The 27,942-nt window shown below is 41.9% G+C and overlaps 1 protein-coding gene across 2 annotated transcripts in view; it reads right to left on the bottom strand.

Moving 5' to 3' along the window:
* The window catches only part of LOC146188592 (phosphate-regulating neutral endopeptidase PHEX-like), a 46,296-nt gene extending 21,738 nt beyond the window's left edge, over window positions 1-24,558 (bottom strand). The window contains exons 1-4 of one of the 2 annotated variants that reach the window (XM_084603145.1): window positions 24,424-24,558; window positions 23,982-24,033; window positions 7,832-7,899; window positions 1,332-1,447 (exon numbers count right to left, since the gene is read on the bottom strand). In XM_084603145.1, the coding sequence (XP_084459271.1) occupies window positions 1,332-1,447; window positions 7,832-7,844 (129 nt within the window). In that variant the 5' untranslated portion in view covers window positions 7,845-7,899; window positions 23,982-24,033; window positions 24,424-24,558. The remainder of the gene's footprint in view (window positions 1-1,331; window positions 1,448-7,831; window positions 7,900-23,981; window positions 24,034-24,423) is intronic. The other variant, XM_084603146.1, reaches the window with a different exon arrangement.
* Between the last annotated feature and the right edge of the window lie 3,384 nt (window positions 24,559-27,942).

The raw sequence follows: 27,942 nt of genomic DNA, 5'->3' as shown, positions 1-27,942 counted from the left end.
GCTGACCATTTTCCGCAGCGTATCTGCCTTACGCATCTCGTTTTTCTCTTCACCAATTATGAACTAGATGCGGCGAGGCAAGACGTTCCGTGCATGTGCCGAAAGTGTTCAATGACTACCCGGATGAACGTTTCTCCTACAGTTATATCAATGTTGAAAAACCTATTTCGTTTGATTTCAACCTTAGCGCCTGGTTTTTCATTGACAGGTGTGTCTAATAGGAATATTTAATTGTCGGGAATACCTGTTCTTTCACGTTAATTGTCGTGAGTGTCCATTCTTTACCTTAACCTACCATAAGCCGAGAACCCTGTCTATGCTACTGCACTTTTTTTTGTATTTTAAATAGTACAATAAAATCTAATGGGTTGCAACGCCAAATTTCCGGGCACAGTTCTAAAAACAGCTTGTAGCTTAGACGAGCCTGTTGTGTTTTGTACTAAAATATGATAGCAAAAACAATTTTGGCATTGTTCCTTTTCAATAGTAATTTAGTGCTCAAGTATTAAGGGCGCTGGCGGAAAATATTGAGGTTAGTAAATATTTTCTGCCAAATTCCAGCCGGAAAACCTAGAGAAATCTTTTTGTTTTTGCGACGCAGTTTGTATAGTTTTGGACGGGAAACCGCTTGTTGAAGCAGAAATCATCAACATCAGTAACATCATTTTTTTCTGTAGTACCGACAAAAACGTACTAGAGAAGCACACACAACACAAATCTAGTTAAAAAAAGTAGTACAAAATTAACAAAAACTCTTACATTTACAACATGCCTGCAGAACGTATATTGGTACTTTTGACACGGTTGTCTAGTTTTTGAAATGGGATTCAGAACAATCTCTGCTCCAAGGGATAGTTTGGTCATTGGTGCCACTTAAAATTTATATGTTTAAAATACCCTAAATGCGTAGCACTATATATTCCCCAGACGGTAGAATATGTTTACTGCAAACCATAAATTTTCAAAAGGGATCTTTAGCTTCGTCATCAGTTATGTGAACTGATGCAAAAAAGTGCAATAAGAAAGTGATGTTATATAAATATTAAGTAGCGGAAACATGTGGGAGGCACTCAATAAACAATTGCAGAATTTTGTACGAGGAATTTAGCTTAAGATCGTAATGCCAGTGAGGTTGACAAAAAAGCATAGGTCTTTGTACCTATTTGCTTCTCACGTTTTGCGAAACCGACAGCGTCTCCACAAACAGTCTACCCGATAGCTAAGAAGGTATCATCAGTGACTTCTCAAATAAAGACAATAACGGGCATTTAATGACAAAATATCGATTGATTAGACAGCATCATAGAACGCTGAAGGGGCCATGTACTCACAGGCTCCATTTCTTTCTTATACTGCTGGAGGAAACACTCCGATTTGGACTCGCACATAGCATTATCATTGCCAAACAGGCCACATGCGTTGCCACCTTTGGGGCTTCTGCAGTCACCTAAGAAGGTTAGAGAGTAGTGTTAATATTATCTGCCCCTAATAGAACGTTGTTTTTCCTGGCTCTTGAATGTAAACAGCAAAAAAAAAATGACAGGATAGTTCACGCTTATGTTTAAATAGCCAAACATTTGGTGTTATGATCACAGCTTATCCAAGGAGAAACAAATAACACTGGGCTACAGTTCCTTCAAATGCAAGAAGCAGTCGTTACCACTTCAATTTCAAGTAAGAAAAAAGGAACATAAATTATTAATAATATACCCAGTCGAAAAAAACTACAGAACCTTGTCAAAAATACGACAAAACATCCTGTAGTTATGTCGTAACCATCAGATTTTTCTGTCGTTCTGTAGTACTTTTCTGTATTTCTGTAGTCTTTCTGTAGTAAATTTCTGTTGTCTGTAATTCTGTAGTACTTTTCTGTTGTAACTACAGAAATTTCTGATGTTACTACAGAATGTTCTGTTGTAACAACAGGTTTCCCGTCAAAAACCGCACAGAAATTCTGTCGTAACATCAGAAAATTTTCTGTATTTTTTTCCGACTGGAATATGATAGAGCCTAATTTGAGGAACGTATGAGTGCCCTTGGCCGTTGAAGATCCCGAAGCTTTTGGCAGCTGCCGAGTGTATGCTCTCGTAGCAGCAAGGTCGCCTTGTACGGGGCTTAGAAGTTATCATCCATTTGAAGCCAGATGTAAAAATTTAGTAAATTTATCAGCATGCGTTTCATTGAAGGGCGCCTTGGTGTTGGGGACTAAATTATGGCCTATCGCTTCCCTGAGCGACCCCCAGCTGAAAAACAACGTAAGGGACGAATGCTGGCACTCCTGTTGAAGCATTAAGAAGCTCAATGCAAATTCTCTTTTCAACCCCGTTTCTGCCTTAATCTGGCGGCAAACGCTCAATCTACTGTTCACGCGCTTGTCTTCGCCCTTCTAAAGCCAACATAATATTGTAGCTTCCATTAAAGGATTGACGAACTTCCGAGGGAAACCAGAAGCTTCTGAAAAAAAATGGTCTAAGTGGTCAGCTTTTTAGATAGATTCAAAATCGAGACAAAACTGCGTGTGTCAAATGAAATCGCCAAAATTGGCTGAATACACATGATGTGTTGCCTTGCAATTCTTTGTAGTGCATTGCTGATTGGCCCAAACATTTCCTCCTGGATATCAGTTTAAGAATATAAATTCTGCTTTACAATATATCGATTCTATACCCTATACAATCGTCGTTTTATATACGCAGTAATTATTCTATGAACTTTAACGTGGTAAGTTTGCCACCAAGGAAGGGTATGGACAAGCATAATGTGCATTCTTTCTCTACATGAAGTAAATGTTCAAGAATGTTGATAAAAAAAGGGCGCTCTAATCTCTCTATCGCCCATTTAAACAACATTTTACCTTCCGCACATTCCAAAAAAAAATATGTACCAGCCACGTATAGTTTACCGTAATGCAGGTTTTTAGGGCATTAGAAATAGCAAGATATTTTGGACATTTTATATTCCATAATTTATGGCATGATTACGTTTTTGTGGAGGTATTAACTTGGAAGCCTAGAAACATCCGCATTAGAAAAAAAAGTATAGAACTTGAGAAAAACAAGTGTGAGATCCAAAATCTGCTACAAATGATAACATCAGAATGCAATGTTTTGATGAGAATGTGCAATTGCCGAATTTTTTTTTAATTAGCAGTGTGATGCTCAGGAACAGTTGAAGCAGCTGTAAAGGCGAGCAATGAAGAATTTGTCAAATTGCTGTTTTCGACCGCAATATACATTACATTCACTACCCGAGGAATATTGCAGCAATAGTTTTAGACATCTGTGGCTAGCAAATTATCTCATATGTTCTACCATCTCTGTTAAATTATCTTCGAAAAAATAAAATTGATAATGAAAGGGTAATAAGAAACAATACATTTATTTTTATGTCAGAAATGTAATTATGCTGTGCTGTTTTCTTTCATTCTTTTATATTTTCTGCATTTCATGTAGCGTTCATTTGGATTGTATTCATTGATCCGGCATATTTTCCACTTTTTGCGGTTATGAGTTTTGCCGCAGACTGAATTATGTAGGTTAGTAAAGACGATCTCGAATTATGTAGGTTAATAAACAGAAGCCAATCAGCAATACATTACGACAAACACTGAGAAAAAAGCCGTCGTTTTTCTTTCTCCAGCTAAGTCCACTCCACAGCTCCTCCCTCACAAATCTACAGCTCACCTTAATTGACAGGATAGAGCACATATATGTAGAGCGATCGGGTATAGCTTCTTGTTTGAAATGCCCAAAAAGAACCCTAACTTCTAACAAGCTTTGAATTTTCACACAGTAAACAAACTACCCTTACCTATTTCCCACTTTATGCTGGTATTTGTAAAGCAAGTTCTCTACCAGATCTGCTGCTAAAAAATGCTGCGAAATTAAATTATACGTCTGGCTTCTTCTTATGAAGGCGCATTCTTAGCTGCTTAACCACTTCCATCCGCAAATAAAAATTTCCAGGTCTGAATATATATATATATATATATATATATATATATATATATATATATATATATATATATATATATATATATATATATATATACACAGTGCTGTGCACACGACCACGTCCTAAGGGCTGTCGATGAAGAATGACCTTCTGGGTTCTAGTTTGTGACACACAGAAATAAAGCAGGCAACTTATGACAACATATATTGAGAAGAGCAGATATTATTTTCCATATACTTACTATGCCATCAATCATACCGCATCAACCACCTAACAAAACCTAATGGCACCTGCACACACAAAGGCTCCAAAGCCAGGTCGTAGGGCGTAACAACACAGCACCAGGTCCCATGTTGGCTATTGAACAAGATGCTAAATGTCTTAAATCTACGCCAATGCGCGCCAGCACTGCACAAATCGATAAACAAGAGAGAAATGACAGAAATCATAGATGACTGAACCGCGAAAAGCAAGGACGATAGACACAATTCAAAAGTTTCTTTCTCAACTATGCCTTAAGGCCGCTCCGAGGGTAACGCGCATTTCCAGAGGAAATTTTTCTGCCTTGATATTTTAGCTTTTAGAAAAAGGCCGTCAACGTGTAGACTTCGTCCTCTGTCGGTTCGCCACAGCTCGGATGAAAAAAGGCACGACAATATGGAAAGACCTAATGAATTCAGTGAATTATTCGGCGCCGCGTCAGCAAGAACATTTTCTCTGCTTCGTCGAGTGCAATTTGCAAACGTAAGGCAGCTGCTATGCTTCTTATTGGCAATAAATGGCAGATATGCCACCTCGTACTCGACTAGTAACCAATATGCTTTAGTGATTTAAAAATAAACCCGAATGAGTACATGCACAGTCAAACGGTGTTGAGAGGTGTGGACAGCGAAACGGATGCCTCGGTTCATTAGAGTCAGTTGCAGGATCAATGTATTTGCTTCATTTCAAGGAGCTTTGCGGATATTCTGTTGAAGTTAAATGATATTGGCAATTTCTATTATTTGCTTGGCGGTACCGTGTGCAGAGCTTTCTTGAAAACAGAAACAATATGCGACCGCTCTAAATCTTGACCCTATGACACCAGGAACATGCACGCAAGTATGACACTCAATGCACATAAATGTTCTACAATATTTGTCTACCTGCTTCCGTAGATCCTCGCTTCAGTTTTGTTTCGAAAAGCTTGCTCATTTAAAAGCCAGCTCATCTAATTTCGAAACACCATACATATCCTTTCAACGCAAGCCAGCTGCATAACATGATACTGAATGCTGTCTATGCAGACATGAGCGACAGATTCCTTTAATGAAGCATTTTGTTCTTACGAGACGCTGACATTTATAAAACACGCAATGATTAATCGATGGTGCATATTACAACTTTGGACTGGATACTCAACATCACAGGAGGCATCATTCGCACCCTTATTGTAGAAGGTTAAGTGCTAGGTCAGAAGCACTCAAACTGAGTTCCACTTAATCTAGGGGTTCTGCAAGCTGTTTTTGTTGGTTCCTCAGGCTCCCTTTGGGCGTCACCTTATCAGATATCTCCATCTCAATTTTTTATATACTGAGCCTACTTCGTTCAAACCGAATTTAGAGCTTTACATTATCTTATCCTAGCTGGTATCTTAATTTGACCCTTCAGCGTAAGCACCTTGGCAATGTGTGAAGATGCCGCGCGCTGTCCTCTTATGCACGTTGTGACAATGTTTTTGACGGTTCACCTTAGCTTTTTTGACAATGTGTCAAGTTTCCCAAATTTTGGCCCCAGTTTATCAAGCATCTTTCTAAACAGTGTTCGAAAGGTTTCAAATGGGCACGTACTCATGTTATCCCATATTGACGCTCGCAAATTCTTGCACACGGCGACTGATAGCATAGGCTGCATCATTCGTTGCAGCAAGTCCCATTCCAGACGTCGACATAAGCAGTCAGATAGCAAGCCCAGTCTGAATATGTCAACCTTACAGTTAATGTCAGCTCAGGTGCCACAGCATCTTTGGCCTAAATCCCATAATAATACACTGGTTGCAATGTCACAAAATAATGCAAACGTTCAGTCAGAAGTTATCTTATCTGCCGCGTCTGATGTTCAGTGCCCTGCTCTAACATCAGAGGCCATCGCCGTACCTCGTCCTATGTGCTGCCAATACCACAACTCCGACAGTCGCCAGGGGAAACAAAATGCTAAAACAGCTTGTGCATTCAATGTTGGTAGAGCTTTCTATCATCAGCACGCAAAGTTTGAAGTACAGTTTTTGGACGCATTTGATTGGCGGCCCTGCAATAGCTCACAATGGCGCAGCAAACTAATACTACCTTGGTGTCGATGCACATGCGCTGCAGTGTAGTGATGCAGCGGATTGCCCGAGGCCAGGGTGATCATTTGGGAGACCTCCAACAGCGGACACAGAAGTACCGCTTTGTTGGGATTGTGGTCTGTGACGCTAACATCACTTGTACCTTTCGACTTTCAGGGTATGTTCTGCTATGGTCTTGAGAAGGAAATGAAACAAGCATAGCGTTTGTGTGTGTGCGCCGAGATATTGCGCTCTTCCTGCATGCTCTACATCCCCAAGAAGACGAATCCCTAAATTTGCTCTCAAAGAGGAGTCTTTCAGTGCGCTTCTATTCTGCAGAGATGGATCCGACTAGTCTTATCTTTCTTCAGCGATGTAATGTTGCGCAGCTCCTCATAATAACAGAGACGACTTTGGTGCTCAGGACGCTCAATGGGATAATTTCTTAATAAACAGCCGTATAACAGACTTGGCAAATTTTATGCATACGAAAGATCGCGTCAATATAAACGCGACTCACCTACGTTTGTACGTAGAACAACCTGCACTCGTTCTATGGATATGGCGTTTGCTTTCAGAAGCCTCCATCCCTTCCTTTCTCGATGCAGGGATGTGGAAACACATGGGAGTGATCATATAGCGCGGACGTGTGCATCAAGTGGTTCGCACCTACCACCTCGTCTCGGTTACGATACACAGAGTAAATCTGTGTATTGACATGATGACTTGTGAGTTTGTTTCCGGCTGTGCCAAAGAACCGTGGTGTAGTGGTCAAAAAGTTTGCGCTAAACCCCCGACCTCGGGTTCCATTCCGGCCGGGTTAATTCCGCTCTGATGATCCTTTTTTACCGTGAAGGTACTACAAGATATCACGGTAAGTCTATGTTTAGTCATACACACCGTGACTCCGTCCCTTTCTCAATTCTTTGCTGAACTTGAAACATCCGTCGTGAAGACTCGCGTATTGCTGACGATATACCGTTCTGAGTTTCATTTAAATAAACTTTTTGTTCGGAGAATGGCAATAGGGTTTTCTTGGCAAGAAATACTGGAGTGCCATTACCTTCTCCAGTGAATCACATTTTGTCAGAACTCTCTGCCGTGACCTGTCAATCTTGGGTAGCCCTACACAGCAGAGCTCACGTGACCGGTACATCTGGTTTCAGATCTATACCGGATCAAGATTTCCAGTTTCAGATGCATATCGGACATTTTCTGTCCGGTTTAATATATAATGCGCGCATGGTCGGTCCATTTAGACTTGTATACCGGACATATCTAGTCCAATATAAGCGTAAATGCCATACCTGACTGGTCTGCCCGATTCCAGCTTCATACCGGAAGCTCGAATCGGGCTTTCGGTGTGAAGCTCGGAACCTATTTAGGCTAGATACATTACCCGCCTCTGGTGCGACATTTAAACGGAATGCAGGAGCAGTAAACCTTTTTTTGGTGCGCTACAGAATGTTTCACTAGGGTTTGCAATAATAACTCCACTCTACCGGCCGAACATCAGGTAAGTCATATCGATATTTTATGGCTTAGAGGTTAGAATACTACAACTGTTGTCACCTTGTTTATGCATGTCATGAACCAGCTGGTGGGCGAAACTTGCCCCGAAGCCCCCGTAGTTCAAAGACCTGAAAAGAAACATAGGATGCTATTTATATCCCCGACGTAGTAATAAAACGAAAGTGACAAATGGATTGATAAATTGTCGTAAAATGTATCCGCATCTTGACATTATTTTTATGAATAGCTCGCTAGATTCTTTGAACGTCTTAAAGCACCAGTATTCAAATTTATCCGTATAACCCGTGCTATGGTCTTTCCGGTTGTGATGTATGGATGCGAGAGTTGGACTGTGAAAAAGGCTGACCGCCGAAGAATTGACGCGTTTGAATTGTGGTGCTGGCGAAGACTCTTAAGAGTTCCTTGGACTGCCAGACGATCAAATCAGTCGATATTGTCGACCATAAACCCTGACTGCTCATTGGAGGGTCAAATTCTAAAGTTAAAGCTCAGCTACTTTGGTCATCTGATGAGAAGAGGGGAGTCGCTGGAGAAAGATTTGATGTTGGGAAAGGTTGAGGGTCGCCGGGGAAGGGGTAGGCAGCGAACGCGATGGTTAAATGGCATTCTCGAGGCATTGCAGATGAAGCTATGTGATGTTAAGAAGATAGTGAGAGACCGGAAAGCGTGGCGTGACATGGTCCATAGGGTCACGAAGAGTCGGACACGATTGAACGCCTGAACTGAACTGATTCAAATTTACCTTGCTTTCAGAATAGTTTTAAGTCATTGAATATGCAGGTAGAGAGTGAAAAAGTCAATTTAGATTTCAGTACTTTCTACAACACTGAATCAGGTGAACCACCCCAAAACATGACACGATGCCTTATCTGCTTTCTTGACAACGTAAGGTATAATTATTAAGGTTAGCACGTCGTATGGTACGGCGCTGAGTACTGCTTAGAAGAGAACAAGGTCTCAGCTCGGGGTCTCGAGCTGTGACTAGAATAAGATTGCCCCTCACTGTCTTCGTACATTCCCAGCTAATTTGTCGTGCAAATAAACATATAACAGAAATTAAAAAAATACCGTATGGGTATTGTGTGCTCCTGTAAAGAGGAATGCATTGAAAAGCATTGTTCTGGAAGAATGCGTGAATTTTAATCAGTAACCTAACATTGGTTGTGTTTGAGCGTGAGCGCCACTGTTGCGCAGGAGGCCCTCGAACAAATTAGCTGCATACTTGTGCTGCTAGCCTCAAACCGCCAGAACAAAGCGAGAATGTGCATTAGAGTTGCTTAGATTGTATAGAATTTCGCAGAAAGCGCGTTTGTAAAGTGTCGTTAAAAAACTTGAAAGGAAGCAAGACACGTATGCCTTCACTCATTCTTGCCTGTAGAGCATTTTGTGTTTTCTATTCACATCATAGTCCCACCTTCTTCCTGTTTTTCACGGAAGTTAGAAAAAAGCATTGTGTGTCATGTTGGCCTCCTCATTGGTTGTTCGCCTCTGGTACTATTCGCATTTGAAAAAAGTGCTGAGGCACTTAAAATTCCTTAAGAGCAATAAGGCCAACGCCTTTGGGGCTGATTTTAGTGACATGTTTATTTGCCAGAACTGCGCCGATCACACATTGCCTCTTGGGTGCCGAATTCGAGGTGAGTAGCTACACTTGGCGGCGATAGAGCGCGCTCTTTGTGGCACTTCATCTTAATAGCTGGCAGTATATGGCGCGTGCCACACGGCCTCCTGGAGGCCGGGATGAAGGCGTCGTCTGTGCGCCACGGCGTTGCCGTAGAGACGGCAACGTAGTGAAACGTTATACAACGTTTCACGGCGTTACCGTCTGTTTTCCTCTTTCTTTGTCCTAGTACAGCTCATCATTTTCCAAATTTATTGTATTGTCAAAGGAATGCTGAATTTTGAAGTTTCTATTTTTTCTAGTGTGTCGTGCGCATGTTTAGTTTTCTGCAACGTGTTTCCTTCTTTTTTTCCATACTGTCATTGCATTATTTGTCAAATGTAGTGTATTGTACACTCTATTTGTTTTTATGCGGTTTCCCCCCTGCAACAATGCCTCAGTAGAGGAAGTGTAGGTATTCTGTATAAATAAATAAACGCTAGACTTGGGGAACTAAGATATGCTTCTCCCCAGGGTGTTAAACGCAGGCGCATTTTGTCTGCTGCAAAAAAAATTTTTGAAACTGCACTCAACAACGATCCCCGTCAACGCAGTACCTTCACGCCGAGTACATATTTGCGCTCCGGCCCGTGAATTATCGCCTGTGTAACACACCAAGTGTAACACACTGATTTATTCAATGACTTGATGATATGTTTTTTGGAACAATTTGCGTCGTACGTTAACGACGGACACCGAAATCACGCCGCATTGTATACTTTTTGGACGTTTAGAAGAACTGCGATGTGCCTTATGATATGTTTTGGGATGATGAGGCTTTTAAGGTTTCGGAACAGCCAAATGATGGATCGTCATGCTGAACCCCCACGCTCAATGAAGTCTCTATTTCGAGAGCAGTTTTCTTTGTGGTGGGGAGTGTATGCTGTCCTGGGAACGCTGCCCTTCGTTACCTTATCTCGATGCATGTGTGGACCTCTCTAAACATTTGTTATGATGGGGACTTACTAGCTTATAGCAGGCTTTAAATATTCAGCCCATGATTTGAGACACGAGTTATTTTGTTCCTCCTCATGAGAAGCTTTCCAACGCCGTAAAAAAAAATCCCGCCATGGCATTGTGGCATGGTTAACGGTGTCGGGTCGGGATCAGAGATAGGAGTTCAGTTCTCGGTAGAGGATGATTTTCCTTGTCAAAGGTTAAGTAGACCCCGTCAATATCATATGGAATCTCGCGAAGACGCAGATCTATGCTAACACTGATGAGCTTTTAAACGCTATAAGTCTTACCCCTTTCCGGTCATATGTTGTGCATCTCCCGGCAGCGGGTGTGATCACACGTGCGATCAGTTGTCGGGAAAAACGTGGCACAACTTTAGCCTACTATTTATCTAGTAACTAGGCATGCATGGAAAAGTATTTTTGAGAACGTGGTTTTCAGGCCCTGAATTCACGCAAACACTTGCAACGTGAGTTTTCTTTGGGAGGCGTGTTTCACGAAAGGTTGTGTAATGAATTTGTAGAAAGCGAAGATGAGTTTAGTTACGAAGGCAACTTTGTGACACCTTCGGCAGAAGAGTCAACCACAGGTTTCGACAGCAAACGTGAAGGAGAGGAAGCCTAGCCTACACCCAGAAGAGTATCGGGAAGGGTACCACACTTTAAAAATGTTCCGTTGAAGTCAGCGTAAATGCAAAAAATATTTTCAATACATGTTTCCAACCTAGACATTTGTGGTAGTCCCTTTCTTTGCGAGGGGCTGGAAGGTCCAAAAGATCGTAAATATGGAACATGGAAGGTTACAAACTACCTTTATTTTCTATTTGTTCAGGAGTCCAACAAGCGGTGACCAGGAGTTTCAAATAGCACATGGCCAGCCCCTCGGAACATGAAAATTCTTCAATGTGAAATTTAAAGACAAGTGTTTTGCTATATCCCAAGTAGCACACATTACGTGGCCCACCTGGGTCCCGTATGGGCAAGTTGGGCTTGGGTAACCCCAATAACCCCCATGAGGGCCCCTTTTAGGGATCAAGCGGGCAAGCCCAGTTTGGGCTTGCCCCTGCTTTTTCCATCTGGGCGTCATTTAGGCGCGGAAAGGGCTAGCTGATTACATATTCCCATATCTGGCCCTGAATCGTCCCACTTGGGAAATTTTACGGCCGATGCAAATAAAATTTTGGCTCTGTGTAGGAAAAGCCTGGGCTAATCTAATTGGGGCTGCCCACTCAAAAGCCGAATAGGTCCCGCATGGGCCGTGGCGGGGCTAAACGCGGGTATGCCCGCACATTGCCTACATGGGACCCTTGAGGGGCACTTGAGGGATGGTCAGACGAAAATGTGGAATTCATGCAGAAAATTCCTGGGCTGCCCCAAATAGGGCTGCCCACCAAAAACCTAGATAATTTCCGCATGGCCGTTAGCGGGGCAGGCAAGTACTCCTTCCCGCTTCTACCCGCATCGGTCTCTTGCGGGGCAATTTAGGGCAGATGCGATGCAAATGTGGGCCTAAAGCAAATAGATGACGGGCTAGTCTGATTGAGGCTACCCACGCAAAAACTGAATAGGTCCTACATGGTTTGCGGCTGGGCTGAAAAACGAGCACACCACCACGCTGCCCACACGTGTATTTCTTGGGGTACTTGCGGCAAAATGCAACGTATATTCGTAGCCCATACGGTAAAAATAAGCTCAGCCCAATTGGGGCGGCCTATGAAGGCCGCAGTGGGCCCCAAATTGGCCGTAGACGGGCATACCGCTCTGAAACGTCTCCACCCTATCTTTAAGGCACCAGTTTATTTATTTAAGTCATGTTATACCGGCCACTAATTGCCTCTTCTGGAGGTTTCACATAACTGTCCTAAGCATATCTATGCAATGAATAAAAACTATGTTTACTGTACAAACTACGTTAATTATGCAGTATCGACAGAAAATATGCAACAGTAACTGTTCCGCTTTACGATTATGTACTGACGACCTCCAAATGTTTCCTACGGCATTACTATTCTGCACGAAGCCCAGAAATAAATATTCAGACCAACATATTGGGGTGATGTGGGCCAGCCCACATTATTGTAGTGTTGGGAATAAATTTCTTTCATGTTACTGAGTGTAGCATACAAGCAAAAAAATAGTGCTTAATGTTTCACACTTGAGTATTGGAACTTGGGCAGCCTTGAAAATGTCCGATTCAACCCATGAGGGCAGCACGTGGGTCAGCCCGAAACAGACTGGCTTTCGCAAATCCCGCGCCTGTACAATTCAGGCATTGGAAGGATTAATCGAGTTAAAAATTAAAACCTTGATCAACGGGATGTCACTGCCTGCACAAACGTGGGACCCATTAATGGTTCTGGTGTGCTGCCCACATTCGTCTACCTGGGCTGAATGCGGGCAACCCTATCTGGGCTGAATACGGGCCGCCCCATTTGGGCTGCCCACACGGATGCAGTTTGGAACCGATCGCGGCGAAATTGGGCAACTCACGCGGGGCCCCTCTGGGTACGTTTTGCAAATCCCGCATGGGGCCCGTATGGGCTGCCCTCACAGGCCCACGCGGGCCCCCGCGTCATAGCCCACTTTGTGCTGCTTGGGTATGTAAATAATGGCCACTTCCAACACGCAGTTCTGTCATTCATCCTAAAGTGTGTTCTCTGCTTGAAGTGAATTAAAACAAGTCATGTTACAACGCTGTGTGGGTGCAGAGGTTAGCGCACTTGGTTGCTGTACCCAAGCGTGCGGGATCGTATCCCGACTCCAGCAACCGCTTTTCGATGGAGGAGAATAACAGGAATCCCTATGTTATGCGTTGTCAATGTAAGTTAAAGAACCCCAGGAGGGCAACATTGCTTCGCAGCCCTCTACTACGGTAACCCATATATAATCAGTCGCTTTAGGGCATTTAAGGCCATATTAGAAAATAAACCAGATTGGTCATGTCATTGGTGTTTCAAAACGCGGCGTAGCGTTGTCGTAATGTTCTGAACAACACAGAAGAAACACTTGCTGCTCAGCTGTATTCAACTGCACGAACTGTCGTAGAATAATTGACGCTTCATCGAACATTTCGCTCTGTTCATGAACTAAAGGCGATATTGAAGGAGCTGGAAATACCACATAAAAATGGGGTGCTGCAAGAGATTTTCAACGTTGTTCCCATCAGCGACAATCTAGTAGACAAAGCGCAGCCAGAATTTTAAACGCCGCTAGAATTACTGTTACTATCCTCACCCACCCATTTGACGCTTAAGTAATACAAACGCGGTAGCTGATGAATATGCAGCCGATGCTTCAAGTGTGAAACGTGATCACTACCGCTAGTCATCCAGAAAGTGTTGTCAGAGCAGTCGCAACGCGCGTAGAGCCCTACGAAAGATATGAACAAATCCAAGGCCAAGATCAAGCTCTTGGTGAAGAGGTGTATGTGAATTGCACCAAGAGGTCCTTATTAACGCCATGCAGGGAATGCTGTCGAGCCTGCTCACATCAGTGTGAAAAAATGCAAAGCAGATACAAGTCTCTGTATACTGAGTCGTAGATGCACTAGAGAAGCGCGCTCTGGATACGGAATATTTTAGAATACGGAACTTGCTCTTGGTACAAATATATCTTTCTGATGCAGCCATATTTTTACTGGACGTGTATTCTCTCTTTAATACATCTTTCCACGGGCCTTCACAGTAAAATGACCTGTACAATACAGTTGAAAACAGATTATCTAGAAAATCAGCATATGTTTTTTTTTCTTCATAGAATATAAATAATCAGTAGTGAACTGTTCGTGCAAAATGCGGAAGGCAACAATTTCGTGAAGGTAGAGAGCCACTCGGCCACACATGAAATCGCTAGTAGTGGCAATAAATTCATGAAGCACTTTCGCCAGTGAACTTGTATTACTGTACGCAAAAACTATCACTTTTGTAACGCAGGAAGAAGAACCTTGACCCATTCATCCTAATAAACAAATGAGAAAGGCCACATGCTCGATCACGAACTATATGAAAAAAGTTAGTGCGGCTGACCTTCTCCACAGCAGATCCCCCTATGAGCACATCAAACGCCCGCTGCATTCTCTGCAAATTTACATGAACAATACCTATAGAATATACCAAACCTTGCCAACAAAATAATTCCATAAAGTGGCGCGAGAAAAGGTCGAGAGGCCCGGCCCTTGCCAGTTTCCAGTTTTTCCGGTCATCTCTTTAGTTGCGTCATTCCAGTACTATGCAGCCTCCCATAATGCTCCAGCGGCACTACAAGGTTTACGTCGTAGGCGTTGCTGTCCACGTTATACAATCAAAGAGTTCGTGTTTCACATCCCATTTAAAACTTTTTATCTCAGACCCGTGAGTTTGCACGGTTAACAGGTTCTATCACACATTTTCGACCGTTAGATATGAGCTAAGTCTTCGGCGTAAGCCAGTAGCTTTACTTCTGCAGAGTGCGATTTAAATCATCTTAGTGTTGTTCGATGGACCACACTGACACAAAATAATTCCACATAAATTGCAAATAGTATGGGAGACGAAGGACACCCTTCTCTTACAGATTACTGCACTGGTACTATTTATCTGAGGGATTTAATTATTACCAGCCGTGTTGTGCAGTCTCGATAGGCCATCGATATTCCTTGTACTATTGTACTTCCAAGGTTTGTATGTTTTAGTAAGCTGAATAAGACTTCGTGTGACACCTTATCGAAGGTTTTTTGCCAAGTCAAATGGGAGCATGGCAACTTTGCGTTCCATCACAGTACTGTAAGTCCATTCTGGTTATATGCGTATTCCTAAAAATGGTTCGGCCTTTAAAATGCCATCCGTTTTATGCGGCCTGTGTGGTTTTAACAGTTTGCCCACTTTTCGCGAGCCCCTTTATAAATATTTTGTTGTCTGCATTCGTAAGAATGTTAGGCCTGTAAATTCTTACTGAAAGTGCTTGTATCAATCATTTCTCTTAGGAATCAATACATGACAGGTTTGAAAATACGGTGGGAACTGTCTATGACTGTATACCTCATTGAGCACTCGGTGAAAAATATGAACTAGCTCATTTGAAAAGGCCTTATAAAACACGGTAGCTAGACCATCCGGTCCCCGCTATTTGCTTTCCGGCAGTGCCTCGATAGCGGATTCAATTTCACGTATGCTTATATCTCCATCAATGCGACCTCTGACGTGATTTGTGATCCTTGGCATTTTAGATATAAATTCTGACACATACTCTGCTCACAGTAGTAACATTTGCTAGACAGGGCTCGATAATATTTCACAAAAGCATGCTCTATTAACTCTTGTTCTTCAGTCAACTCCTTAATTGTAGCGCATATGCTTATTATCATTTTTTGACGCATAACGTTTTTCGTCACTAAAAGCGCATTTGCTACGCGTTTCCCCGATCCATAAACTTTCATTAGCGCAGGCATAACCGAAGCGCATCTTTCATTGTTCACGGCTTCCTGTTCGCTTTTGATTCTTCTCATTCCGGCGGCCACTGTTACAGGCTCTGAATTTTCTGTGTTCATGAAAAATTCTAGCACGACCGATGAATGCTCTGCCTAAATGCGTCAATTTGTAGCGCTACTTTGCTTTTTCGCACTTTGTATGCTTTACTCGAGTGCGCTCGTCCTTCAAAGATTGCCCTGTAAACACGCTGAGCCTTTTTGTCAATCATCAGGAATAGCGAATATCATCCATCATTCAAACGTATGAGTAGTTTGCGTGTACATCTAAGGATATCCGAATATAGTATGTGCTGGTTATTTGCTCGTCGTCTTAAAGCGCGTTTGTCTTTCTAGTGAAGACATATCTTGTGCAACGCAGCAAGTAATAATGCATTTTTAGCATCACATGCTGCCAGCGGAACAACGGCGGCATAATTTCACTTTCCACTACGCCTTCTGCTTATGCGATTCCATAAATATGCATCGCTGTTGATATGCAGCTATCGATGAATATGTAGGCGGCCGGTAACGTGCTTTCAGTTATGTTCGAGCCCACTTGCTGTCTTCTTGTCGAAAGGCGAATTTATTCCTTACACATTTGCATTGCAGGTTGCTCGATCATCAGTTGCAGTTATGACGTGCAACGCAATATGAGAGGGCGGGAAGCGACTGTTTCTTGTAATTATCGTATATGCATGATTGGGCCCCCTCCCCCCCCCCTCACTCATAGATCGATAATAAAAATAAATTTTCCTTAGTGTTCCCTTTGTTGAAATATAAAAAAAAAACACTTTGTTGGTTTCAAATCTTGATCCAATTTAGCTGGGACATCGCACACGTATATTAAATTTCGCCTTTTCAACCTTGCATAAAATACTCCTGACGGTATAGAAGTACATCCAACTCTTGTATCATGGTACAAAGTACTTATTCACAACGACTAATATATATCCCATATGCAATATAAAATAGTTAAAGGATCACGCTAAGGAGAAACAGGACATACATATCTTGCGCGTCTGCTAACTGGTTCTGCATGCTTCTTTATGAGTCTTTTATGCCTCACGTCGGCTCCTTTATACTCGCACATGACCTATTAAAATTGCATATAGGTTTTTGAATAAGGTACCTTCAACAAAGTCAATTTTGTGCTTTTGCTTTCTTTTTTTATCAGCGGGATAGGGAAATTAAATCTCCGTTCGGGCTGGCTGTCGGGGCATGTCTATCGCTTAAATCTGGCTTTCCATGATACTGCAGGATGATCGGCAGCGGTTTTCAGGCTATGTTAACAGCGACGTCGGCCGCTCATTTCTAGACATTTCCGTTTTCATACAAGCTTCGTTTGTATGAAAACACATTTGGCAGTGCAAAGATAGCCTAGTACATAACCCCAGTCAAGTTGTATTCCAGAAGTCGCGCGCTCTCTTTAAACACGTTCTTTAAATTACTTTAGAAGAAAATAACTGGATCATTTTATCTTAGCCCCTCTATAACCTAATTAAGGGGCTTGGAGCTTAACCTGAATAATAAAGTTTTTGGATAATTCATCTGAAAGAATAATTGAACGTATGAAATATTATGTTCCCAGAAGCACTACATGACAGCAGACGATATGCCGCTGATTAAAATGTTCGCTGTACAAAATTTGGCAGTACTTAGTTCATAATGCACCACGCAGCAGAGGATGACCACAAATAGGAGGGGCACACACACACACACACACACACACACACACACACACACACACACACACACACACACACACACACACACACACACACACACACACACACACACACACACACACACACACACACACACACACACACACACACACACACACACACACACACACACACACACACACACACACACACACACACACACACACACACACACACACACACACACACACACACACACACACACACACACACACACACACACACACACACACACACACACACACACACACACACACACACACACACACACACACACACACACACACACACACACACACACACACACACACACACACACACACACACACACACACACACACACACACACACACACACACACACACACACACACACACACACACACACACACACACACACACACACACACACACACACACACACACACACACACACACACACACACACACACACACACACACACACACACACACACACACACACACACACACACACACACACACACACACACACACACACACACACACACACACACACACACACACACACACACACACACACACACACACACACACACACACACACACACACACACACACACACACACACACACACACACACACACACACACACACACACACACACACACACACACACACACACACACACACACACACACACACACACACACACACACACACACACACACACACACACACACACACACACACACACACACACACACACACACACACACACACACACACACACACACACACACACACACACACACACACACACACACACACACACACACACACACACACACACACACACACACACACACACACACACACACACACACACACACACACACACACACACACACACACACACACACACACACACACACACACACACACACACACACACACACACACACACACACAAGAAAAATGCTGCACTGACACATGATTAATTGAACACCAACATCCTATTCCCTCTCCAATTCTAAGCACACACACCACGTCTTCTTTGACGGTCCATCCAGTGATCTAAAAAGTCTCTCTTTCTTTGATAGGATAACAGAAGGCATGCTGACGCAATCATCAGCAGCTAAAGATATCTCCCAGGCTTCCAAATGCTCTATCGCTAATCTGTCCTTGTTCTTTCTCAAAAGTGCTACTTTGTTAAGTTCTGCTGAAGACATTTCTTTTTCTTATAAAGTGCTGTCTTTGCAGTGTAACGCAGGGCTAGTCCCGGACTTATCCAAAATCGTAGAGGCATGTTCTCTTATCTTAACTTTTATGCATCTTCCGGTGTGGCAAATGTATTTCTTGCCCCAGAACACGGGATTACGATAAACAATATCTTGGATGCACTTAGCATATTGTGTTCGATGCCCTGTTTTGCATCTTGATCTATTGCCGCCCCCCTTTACATGCGCACGCATTCTTCTAGGTTTTTGGCAGCCGTAGGAATTATATGAAAGCCTCACTTCTTCTCAATCTTCATCATGTTGGTGGTGGAGCCATGGATATTGGGCACCAATGAGCTCTTCTTCTTCATCATCAGATGTCCATTCTCTATCCTTTGTCGCTTATTTCGTGTCAACAAGCTTTTAGCTTTGTTATATATAATTTCATCAGGAAATAATATGCAACATATATATATATATATATATAGAGAGAGAGAGAGAGAGGCATGATGACTCCGTCATCTAGCCTTCTGTTGTCCTATCGAAGAAAAGGACTTTTTAGATCAGTCGGAGGGCCGTCAAAGAACAATAGGTGTGTGTGCTTAGAAGTGGAGAAGGAAGAGGATGTAGGTATCAAATAATCAGTTGTCTGTGCAGCATTGTCCTTGTTTATGTGGGTGTGTGTGGTTGTGTGCCTCTCCTCTTTGTGGCCACCTACTCGGCAGCGTGGTGCATCATGTCGTCTGACCATCTAGCTCGACCTTCTACTGTATTATCGTTCGTATGGTCATGTTATTGAAAATGCTCCGTATATTGTTTTGCGAAGCGTATGTAGCTCGTTCGGCCGAAGAACCGTCGGTATCGACGTTGCTTTTGCCGTACTCTAAACTGAAAATAAACGATATCGGATAAAGCACGCAGTTGATTGCGTGAAACCTTCTGACGCAACCGCACATTGAAGCGTTCAGTGTTGTTGTCATTACCGATTCGCTTCTAAACGCTTACGCGAGTTTGTAATATTCTGTCAACTTAGCCATGTCACTATCAACTGACGGGCATGCGCCTAGCTACCAATGGTAATGTTACATCAAAAATAATCACAGCACCCATGAGATAGCTCGAATGTCCCGCTACAAGAGCGATCGTGTGCCATCCTCTTCACAAGAGCAGATGCAGCTAATTAAGTTCGTACTTTGGTGGAGGAGATTACTACCTTCTCGATGAACTCAGGCCAGTTCCTCGCCCACTGGCCCACAGCAATGACTCCGTCTTCCCCGCGATAAAGATTTGTAAGAGTGGCCGTGGGGATCATCTGCGCTGAAGGCATTCCAGTCGCTGCGGTCTCTTGAGAGAGTCGGGCATGCTTGACAAGTCATGGCCTTCTATATTGCTTTGTCTAGTAACTTTCTTGGCGTCTCACCCCGCATTGTTCTGCATATTTAAATCCGCTCGTCCCCTTATTTGCCGAGAATTTCTTTTCCCGGTCGCTTTCCCGTCTGTCATTATGATTCTCATCTCTTGGTAATCTGATCCACGTTAGACATTCGTTCTGAAAATATTTGCCGTGCAAGCTTATTTGATCACTTTTAAATAGCCTTTTAATAATGATGTCAATTTGTGCTCTAAAGGAAAGGTTATGCTCGTGTGTCATTCAGCCACCTCTTGTAATGTAACAATAAGTGCAACTAAACATGCAATGCCTCAGATTATTTCCACCTATCCGCAGTTTGTTGGATCGAATGACATATCCAGGGCTCTCTTATTCACTGCGGTATTTTCTCATCGAACAGGCCTTTTGTCAGATTTGCCCTGAGTACGGTCTTCGAGCTCCTAAAAAGACGTGACAACTTTACATTTCCATGTTCAGTGCAACGCTAAACGGTGTGCCGCGAAGCATCAGATTGTCTAAGTGCTCTGCGCAGTGAACAAAATAACAGTAAACACTACTGGCACTATTAGGCGAACCGTATACGGTTTGTTTAGTTCAAAAGCTGTAGTCATAATAAAGTTTGGTTTCCGGATTCTCGGAAGTGCTCTGAGCACCAGAAGAAAATTTGGCTTCTATAGCGCACAGATAGGTAATAGGTAATTTTTTATTTATTTTTATTTATATACCCTAAAGACCCTTACAGGCATTACATAGGGGGCGAGGAGTCACATGAACAAAATTGGTTATAACAGGCACATAAGTAACAATTACACTTGAGGGTTAGAGAGGAGGAAAAGGAGAAAAAAAAAACAAGTCATTCAGGTTGCTATTTTTCCTTTTTTTTTATACAGTAGTTATATGACCTAAGCAATTTTACATGCTCTGAAGAAACGAGGTATGCGCGCGCTTAATACCAAGCAGTAGGCTGAAATCAACAAGAAATAACACAGCACTACACATCAAGGAAAACAAGTAATAAGCATTGCAAATTATTATTAAGAAAATTAAGTCAGTTTAACATTCAATTCTCTCCAAAGCCTTGAGGAATGAACTATTGTCAGGTATGGTAGCGTCATCTGCTGGCAAACTGTTCCACATTGAAATAGCAAGTAGCTGTGGTGAATATTTAAACATATTTGTGCGCGCATGTACGGGGTTGATTTTAAATGGATGGCCTACGCGAGCAGATATAAGGGGGGCAGGGCGGAGGAACGTTTTTCGAAAGTCTGATGAACCATGATATAGTTTGTGCATGAAAAATAGGCGGGCATTTCGTCGCCTAGTCTCAAGGGGCAATAAATTAAATCGTTGCTTGATACTGTTTACGCTAGTTGGGTAGGAATAATCCTGGGCAATAAACCTGGCTGCTTTACTCTGTAGAGATTCAATGGAGTTTGCTAAGTAAGCTTGATGAGGGTGCCAAATTATGGATGCATATTCAAGCTGAGACCTGACAAGTGTTGTATAGGCTAGGAGTTTCGTTTTTTCATTAGCTTGATAGAGAGTGCGTTTTAGAAAGCCTAATGTTCTAGCGGCCTTGTTGATAATGTGTTCAATGTGAGTATTTCAAGTAAGGTCAGAAGATAAATGTACTCCTAGGTATTTAATGGATGATACATGTTCAATGGCAACGTTTCCAATGAAATAGGTATGATGGACAACGCGTCGCCTTTTAGTAAACGTTTGAGCTTTAGTTTTGTCAGTATTTACTTGCATTAGCCACGTTTTACACTAGTCAGAAATAACTTTTAAGTCATCCTGTAAGATAATGTGGTCACGAGGGCTTTTAATGGGACGGTAAATGACACAATCGTCTGCAAACAAACGAATACTAGAGGGAATGTTATAATGTAGGTCATTTATGCACATGAGAAAGAGAATCGGTCCTAAGACAGAACCCTGAGGTACACCCGATTTCACTGAGACAGGAGCCGAGGCATTTTTGTTAATGATGACAGATTGAGAGCGATCAGTTAAAAAATCCTTGATCCAATCAATGACCCCAGGGGATAAATTCATTGCATTAAGTTTATGGATTAGGCGGAAGTGAGGAACGCGATCGAAGGCTTTAGCGAAATCAATAAAGATGACATCAATGGGATGAGTCGAATGAACAGAATGGTGAAGATCAGTGACCAACTCAAACAGCTGCGATTCACAGGAACGTCCACGTTGAAACCCGTGCTGATTAGAAAAGATGAGCTTAGAATTTACAAGGTACTCCATGATTTGAGATGCTATAATGTGCTCAAGGAGTTTACATGAAACGCAAGTGAGCGAAATAGGCCTGTAATTGTGAAGTGAATTTTTGTCTCCAGACTTAAAGACAGGAATGACATGACCAATTTTTCAATCCTTAGGCAATTTGCCCGTGTCAAGGGAGTACTGGAACAGCCTGCACAGCAGTGGTCCGGAGATGTGTTTGGTTAGTTTTAACAGTTTTGTTGAAATTCCATCGGGTCCGGGACTAGAGTTCGAAGGCAAACGGTCAATGGCACACTCTACCCCATGACAGGAAACAGTGATATCATTCATGGAGTGACCAACAGATTCCAGAATGCCCGTGTCGGAAAAAGACTCTTCGTCAGTAAAAATAGTACTAAAATATACATTGAATTCATTCGCCAAAAGAGTTTCCTCGATTGGCATGCCATCTATATCTAAACACGGGAGAGCGTTAGAAGAATTGGGTTTTACAACCTTCCAAAATTTCTTCGGATCATTCCGCATCATGTTAGCAATTTCATTATTAAAGAAAGCATCTTTAGCTTCTTTAGCTTTAATGGTTGGAATATGTGAGGCGCGGCCTGTAGCTAATGCTAGAACCATAATTCATGATTGATTATTGATGCTAAATTTTTAAAGAGAACCTGACTAAATAAACATAATACAGCTCAGAAATATTTAAAACAATTACCACAAAAATAAACATAAAGCAGCTTTGAAATATGTAAGAAATATAACATAGATAAATAAACAAAGCAGAGTTTTTAAGTTTTAGTAGCTCGTAGTTAAACATTTACATGATGTGAACGGACACACGTTACGCGTCTTCTCGGCGAAACTGAAGCATACTCGTATTTGACACTAGGCCTTTAACTCGTGAAGGCGAGCAGAGTAGAGCGTTGCCGGTGCTTATTGCCGCAATCGAATGCTGGTTCACCAATTTATACAGTAAGTCGATCGTTATAAAATGCAGAACATATTCATATTTTACATATCCGATTACTTTTGCAACCGTGCTGATAATGTTTTCCTACGATTTCTATCGCCTGTTTTAAAATTTTAGAACAAGTGTATGCGAAAAAGCAAAACTTGTCCAGGCCTATAAAGGCAGTTCCTCTGACAAGGTTTGCTTCAATACAATAACAAAAATTGCAGGTATAAAATCTGCTGTTCATTACTAGACACCTGGGTGGGCAGGTTTTTACATTTGTGGTAGAAGTTCTGCAAAATAAGCTAAAGAGTGAAGTATAAATTCGACCAAAAGAATTATTTTTCACATAATTTATGTTAAGCAAGATGCCACCGCTTAGCACATAAGCCAGCAGGTTTATAGTAATTATGCTGAAATTATAGCATTTCTGGTCCTAAGCTACGGCTTCCAATACCACTGATATTCCCAGCGCACACTTGAAGAATCAAGTAAGGAATGATTATTTTCTAAAATATCAGCTGCCTGATATATGCCGAAATATATTATAATAAGTATAAAAAATTTTTACTTCTACAATCTCAAGTACAGCATGGAAAAATCTCAGCCGTACACAGAAGCTTACCATGGAAGGCCCTTAGTATAGAAGGGCGGCTGGAAAAAATCAAGTGGGAACTCTGCAAGTTGATAGAGAGAAAGATAGCCTCGTTATAACGACAGGGTAAAATTGTAATTTGAGTGCTATGAATTTCATCAGATTCGAAATAAACAAGACCTCTGACTGAAAGAAATTAAAAATTCTCTTTAAAACAACAGTTCGTAGTATATATAGGCTCAATGACAACGTGAGAAGCAAGTTAAAATTAACAATGACCGTTCCAAATAGGGGAAGAGAAGGGAGTGTACGAAGCATTGCGTGCCTTTTGATTTTATGTTGCAAAATAATGACCAAACTAACATTAGAAATTATTGCACAAGGCTGATGACAGAGTCGTGAGTTTTGAGGTTGGCACTATTTTAAGAAAAGAAGCTTTCAATCTTCGCTTACATAAAGGAACAGTACTTACCCAAAAGATTCTTGCGACTGCAGTCATCGCAATCTGTAAGCCCTTTTTTGACGATATATCTGTGTTCAAGTGTAAGGGAGAGATCATTAAAAAATTAACACTGAACAATGATGAGCTAGGGCGAATAAAGGTATGGCCAAATTGAACGCTAAGTTACTTCTGGCTGAAATAGGAGATGTGTGAATCCCGCTAATTATAAAGCAATAAAAAAGGTCAGGCAGGAAGGGGCAGGGAACAAATGTAAGTTATTGACATTTATTCGACATCAAGAAGAAATGAGCATGACCAAAGTTTTTATTGAGAAAAAAAGTTAGAATATGGTCGTTACCTGCAGGAGAATGCATTCCAAGGAATGGCAAGTGTACAGAGGTTATTGAAAAGTTAATTGGGCGAATTTGACAAGGAGGTTTGCGAGGATCATATGTATGTAGCTAGCACATGAGCCAGCTAATTGGGGTACATGGAAAAGGCCTTTAGTATTTTGTTTCACTCGAGGTAAGAGGTAGATATTAGAGATTTTTTCAGTTTCGAGCAACCTTAGATATTAGCGTATTTACGGCTGCCGCAGATTTTAAGAGTGAGATTGTGAGACTCTTAGAAATAAAGTCCTGCAGCTTGACTTCCTGTCTTTTGGGTATAGGTAATAAAGCATAATCAAGCTACTAATGAAGCTGCCAGATTTATGCGATACGGTTGCGATCCCAGATAATCAGCTATCATAAAACATAACTTTCATGGATGATTCGTGCGCCATATTATAACAAATCGCGTCAAGGCGTGACACAGAATAATCACGTTGAAGTGCCCCTTGTTAATCTACGCAGATGGTAAAAATAAGGCTAGCGACAACGCTCCCGAGCGATATGGAAATTCGAAAGAGAAAATATACTTACAGCTTCCCTATATCAATTGCACATAGAATAAAAGAAGAGAAACAAGTGACATATAAAACGAGAAATACGAATAATCGATTGCCGTACGATAACAGTAAAGGAGTCGGTCCTGGGTTAAGTTTGTAGGCGTACTTTTGGATGCAGAACACGGCCTTTTTACGAGCAATTTATTGATAATCTTCACTCATTATTCTGAAAGATTCCTCTAAATATCACTCTTAAGTATTCAGTCATTAAACTTAGGTCACTCACATTGGATTCGGCGACTCTTGCTTAAAGAATTTCTTCAGCCGTTGATTACGTGAGTTGTACGATACATGCTCCAATAATTCTAGAAATGAACTATTCGGCAGAAAGTTGGGAACCTGCAATACAAAGGATTTTGATGTAGACATAAAACGTTACACTTCATGTCATGCTTTGCACTGTTAGTAAGGTTCATCCACGAAGGGAAAAAAATTCATGTCATTTTTGTAATGCTTTTAATTCGTAATGCTTTGACGGCGCATAGTGTTACAAAAAAGTGATGTTTCTATAACGATAAATATGTTTTGTGTTTTATACATTTTCGTAACGATTGGCGTGCCACTGTTACTAGCGCTACAAAACAGATGCAATGTGAATGATACGTCGATCGGAGAATGGCGCTTGAACAAAGCTTTTAACTAGGACAGCATCTCAGTTGCGGTAGTTTCAGGCCAGTCGTGCTTATGTGTCACTCTCATACGGCGAAGCAATTCTGGAAACGCAGTGTTTACGAGTGCAAATATTGCGTCTCGGAGCAATAAATAAGACTTACATTTATTCAGAGAATAGCTTCATTCTCCAATGTTTGTTAACACCAGTTGTTAGATTTCAATGGCTTTTCTTTGGCATTGCATTATGATCAAAATAAGTACAACTATAGATGAATGAAAACACAATCCTATCTCTATTCTTTTAGAGGAAGATATTCTCATGCCTTTTCGAAAAAGTGTGGTCTTCTAGTGACATTTAGAATTGGCATCAAGTAGGTACCCTCACAAGCCGTTATTATGCTTGAAAATTTGCAGGTTGAATTGGTATGTAAAAAAAGGACGTGTCACCAGTGAAGGAGGCTGTACTGATGCTAAAATATATACTAGTCAGGTAATGATGTCGAAGTAGAAAAAACTGCGAAAATCCAGGTCATAACCACGATAAATAATTGAGGGTTGCTGTACATGAGTGTGTGTGTAGAATCGGCAATGCGAAAAGTAAAGAGGCAGTATACTGTACTAATGGGCGACTTCAATGCCAAGGTAGGGAAAACGCAGGCAGGAGACAAGGCAGCAGGTGACTATGGCATTGGTTCTAGGAATAGCAGGGGGGAGTTACTAGTTGAGTTTGCAGAGCGCAATAACTTACGAAACATGAATACCTTCTTCAGCAAACGGAAGAACCGGAAATGGACATGGAAAAGTCCTAACGGAGAGACTAAACATGAAGTAGACTTCATAATGTGTTCAAATCCCCGCCATTATGCAAGATGAAGAGGCAATCGGGAAAGTGCGATGCAGTGACCACAGGAAGGTGAGGTCCCGAATTAGCCTAAATCTGAAGAAAGAACGTACAGATTAGTAAGAAAGAAACCCATCAACAAATTAGCGATGAGGGGGAGGGCAGAAGAGTTCAGGATCTCGCTACAGAATAGGTATTCAGCTGTAACTGAGGATGGCGACATTACACTAGAGGAAAAGGAACAATAATTTCAGAGATATTATGACTGAGTGCGCGGTAGAAGTAGGCGGTAGGATAGTTAGAGAGGATACCGGTAAGCTGTCTAAGGAGACGAAAGATTTGATTAAGAAACGGCAAAGTATGAAAGCTTCCAATCCAACAGACCAGATCGAATTGGCCGAGATATCAAAGCTAATCAATAAGCACAAGGTGGCCGATATAAGGAAGTATAACATGGAGAAAATTGAGCATGCTGTAAAGAACGGGGGAAGCCTTAAAGCGGTAAAGAAGAAATTGGGCATAGGCAAAAACCAGATGTATGCGATAAAGGACAAGGCGGGCAACGTCATCACTAATATGGACAAGATACTCAAAGTAGCCGAGGAGTTCTATACAGATCTCTACAGCAGCCAAAGTAGTCAGGACCGTAATGAGATTGGCGGTAGGGAAAAACAGTCAGACGTTCCACCAGTGACGAAGGACGAGGTCAAGAAAGCACTAGAAACTATGAAAAGGGGGAAATCAGCTGGAGAGGATCAGATAACTACAGATTTGCTGAAGGACGGGGGGGGGATATCGTGCTAGAAAAACTGGCCACCCTGTATACGCAGTGCCTGGTGTCATCGACGGTACCGGAAGCATGGAAGAATGCAAACATTATCCTCATTCACAAGAAAGGGGACTCTAAGGACCTTAAAAATTACAGACCAATCAGCTTACTGTCTGTTACGTATAAGGTATTTACAAAGGTAATCGCTAATAGAATCAGGACAACCTTAGACTGCAATCAAGCAAAGGATCAAGCAGGGTTTCGGAAACGGTACTCTACTATCGATCATATCCATACCATCAATCAGGTGATAGAAAAATGCGCGGAATATAACCAGCCCTTATACATAGCATTCATTGATTACGAAAAAGCATTTGA

This window comes from Amblyomma maculatum, chromosome 5, assembly GCF_055883805.1.
Source record: "Amblyomma maculatum isolate TAMU_Amacu chromosome 5, ASM5588380v1, whole genome shotgun sequence".
NCBI classification, from domain to species: Eukaryota; Metazoa; Arthropoda; class Arachnida; order Ixodida; family Ixodidae; genus Amblyomma; species Amblyomma maculatum.
Note: the sequence above shows the minus strand (reverse complement) of the source record. Positions and strands in the feature narration are given on the sequence as shown.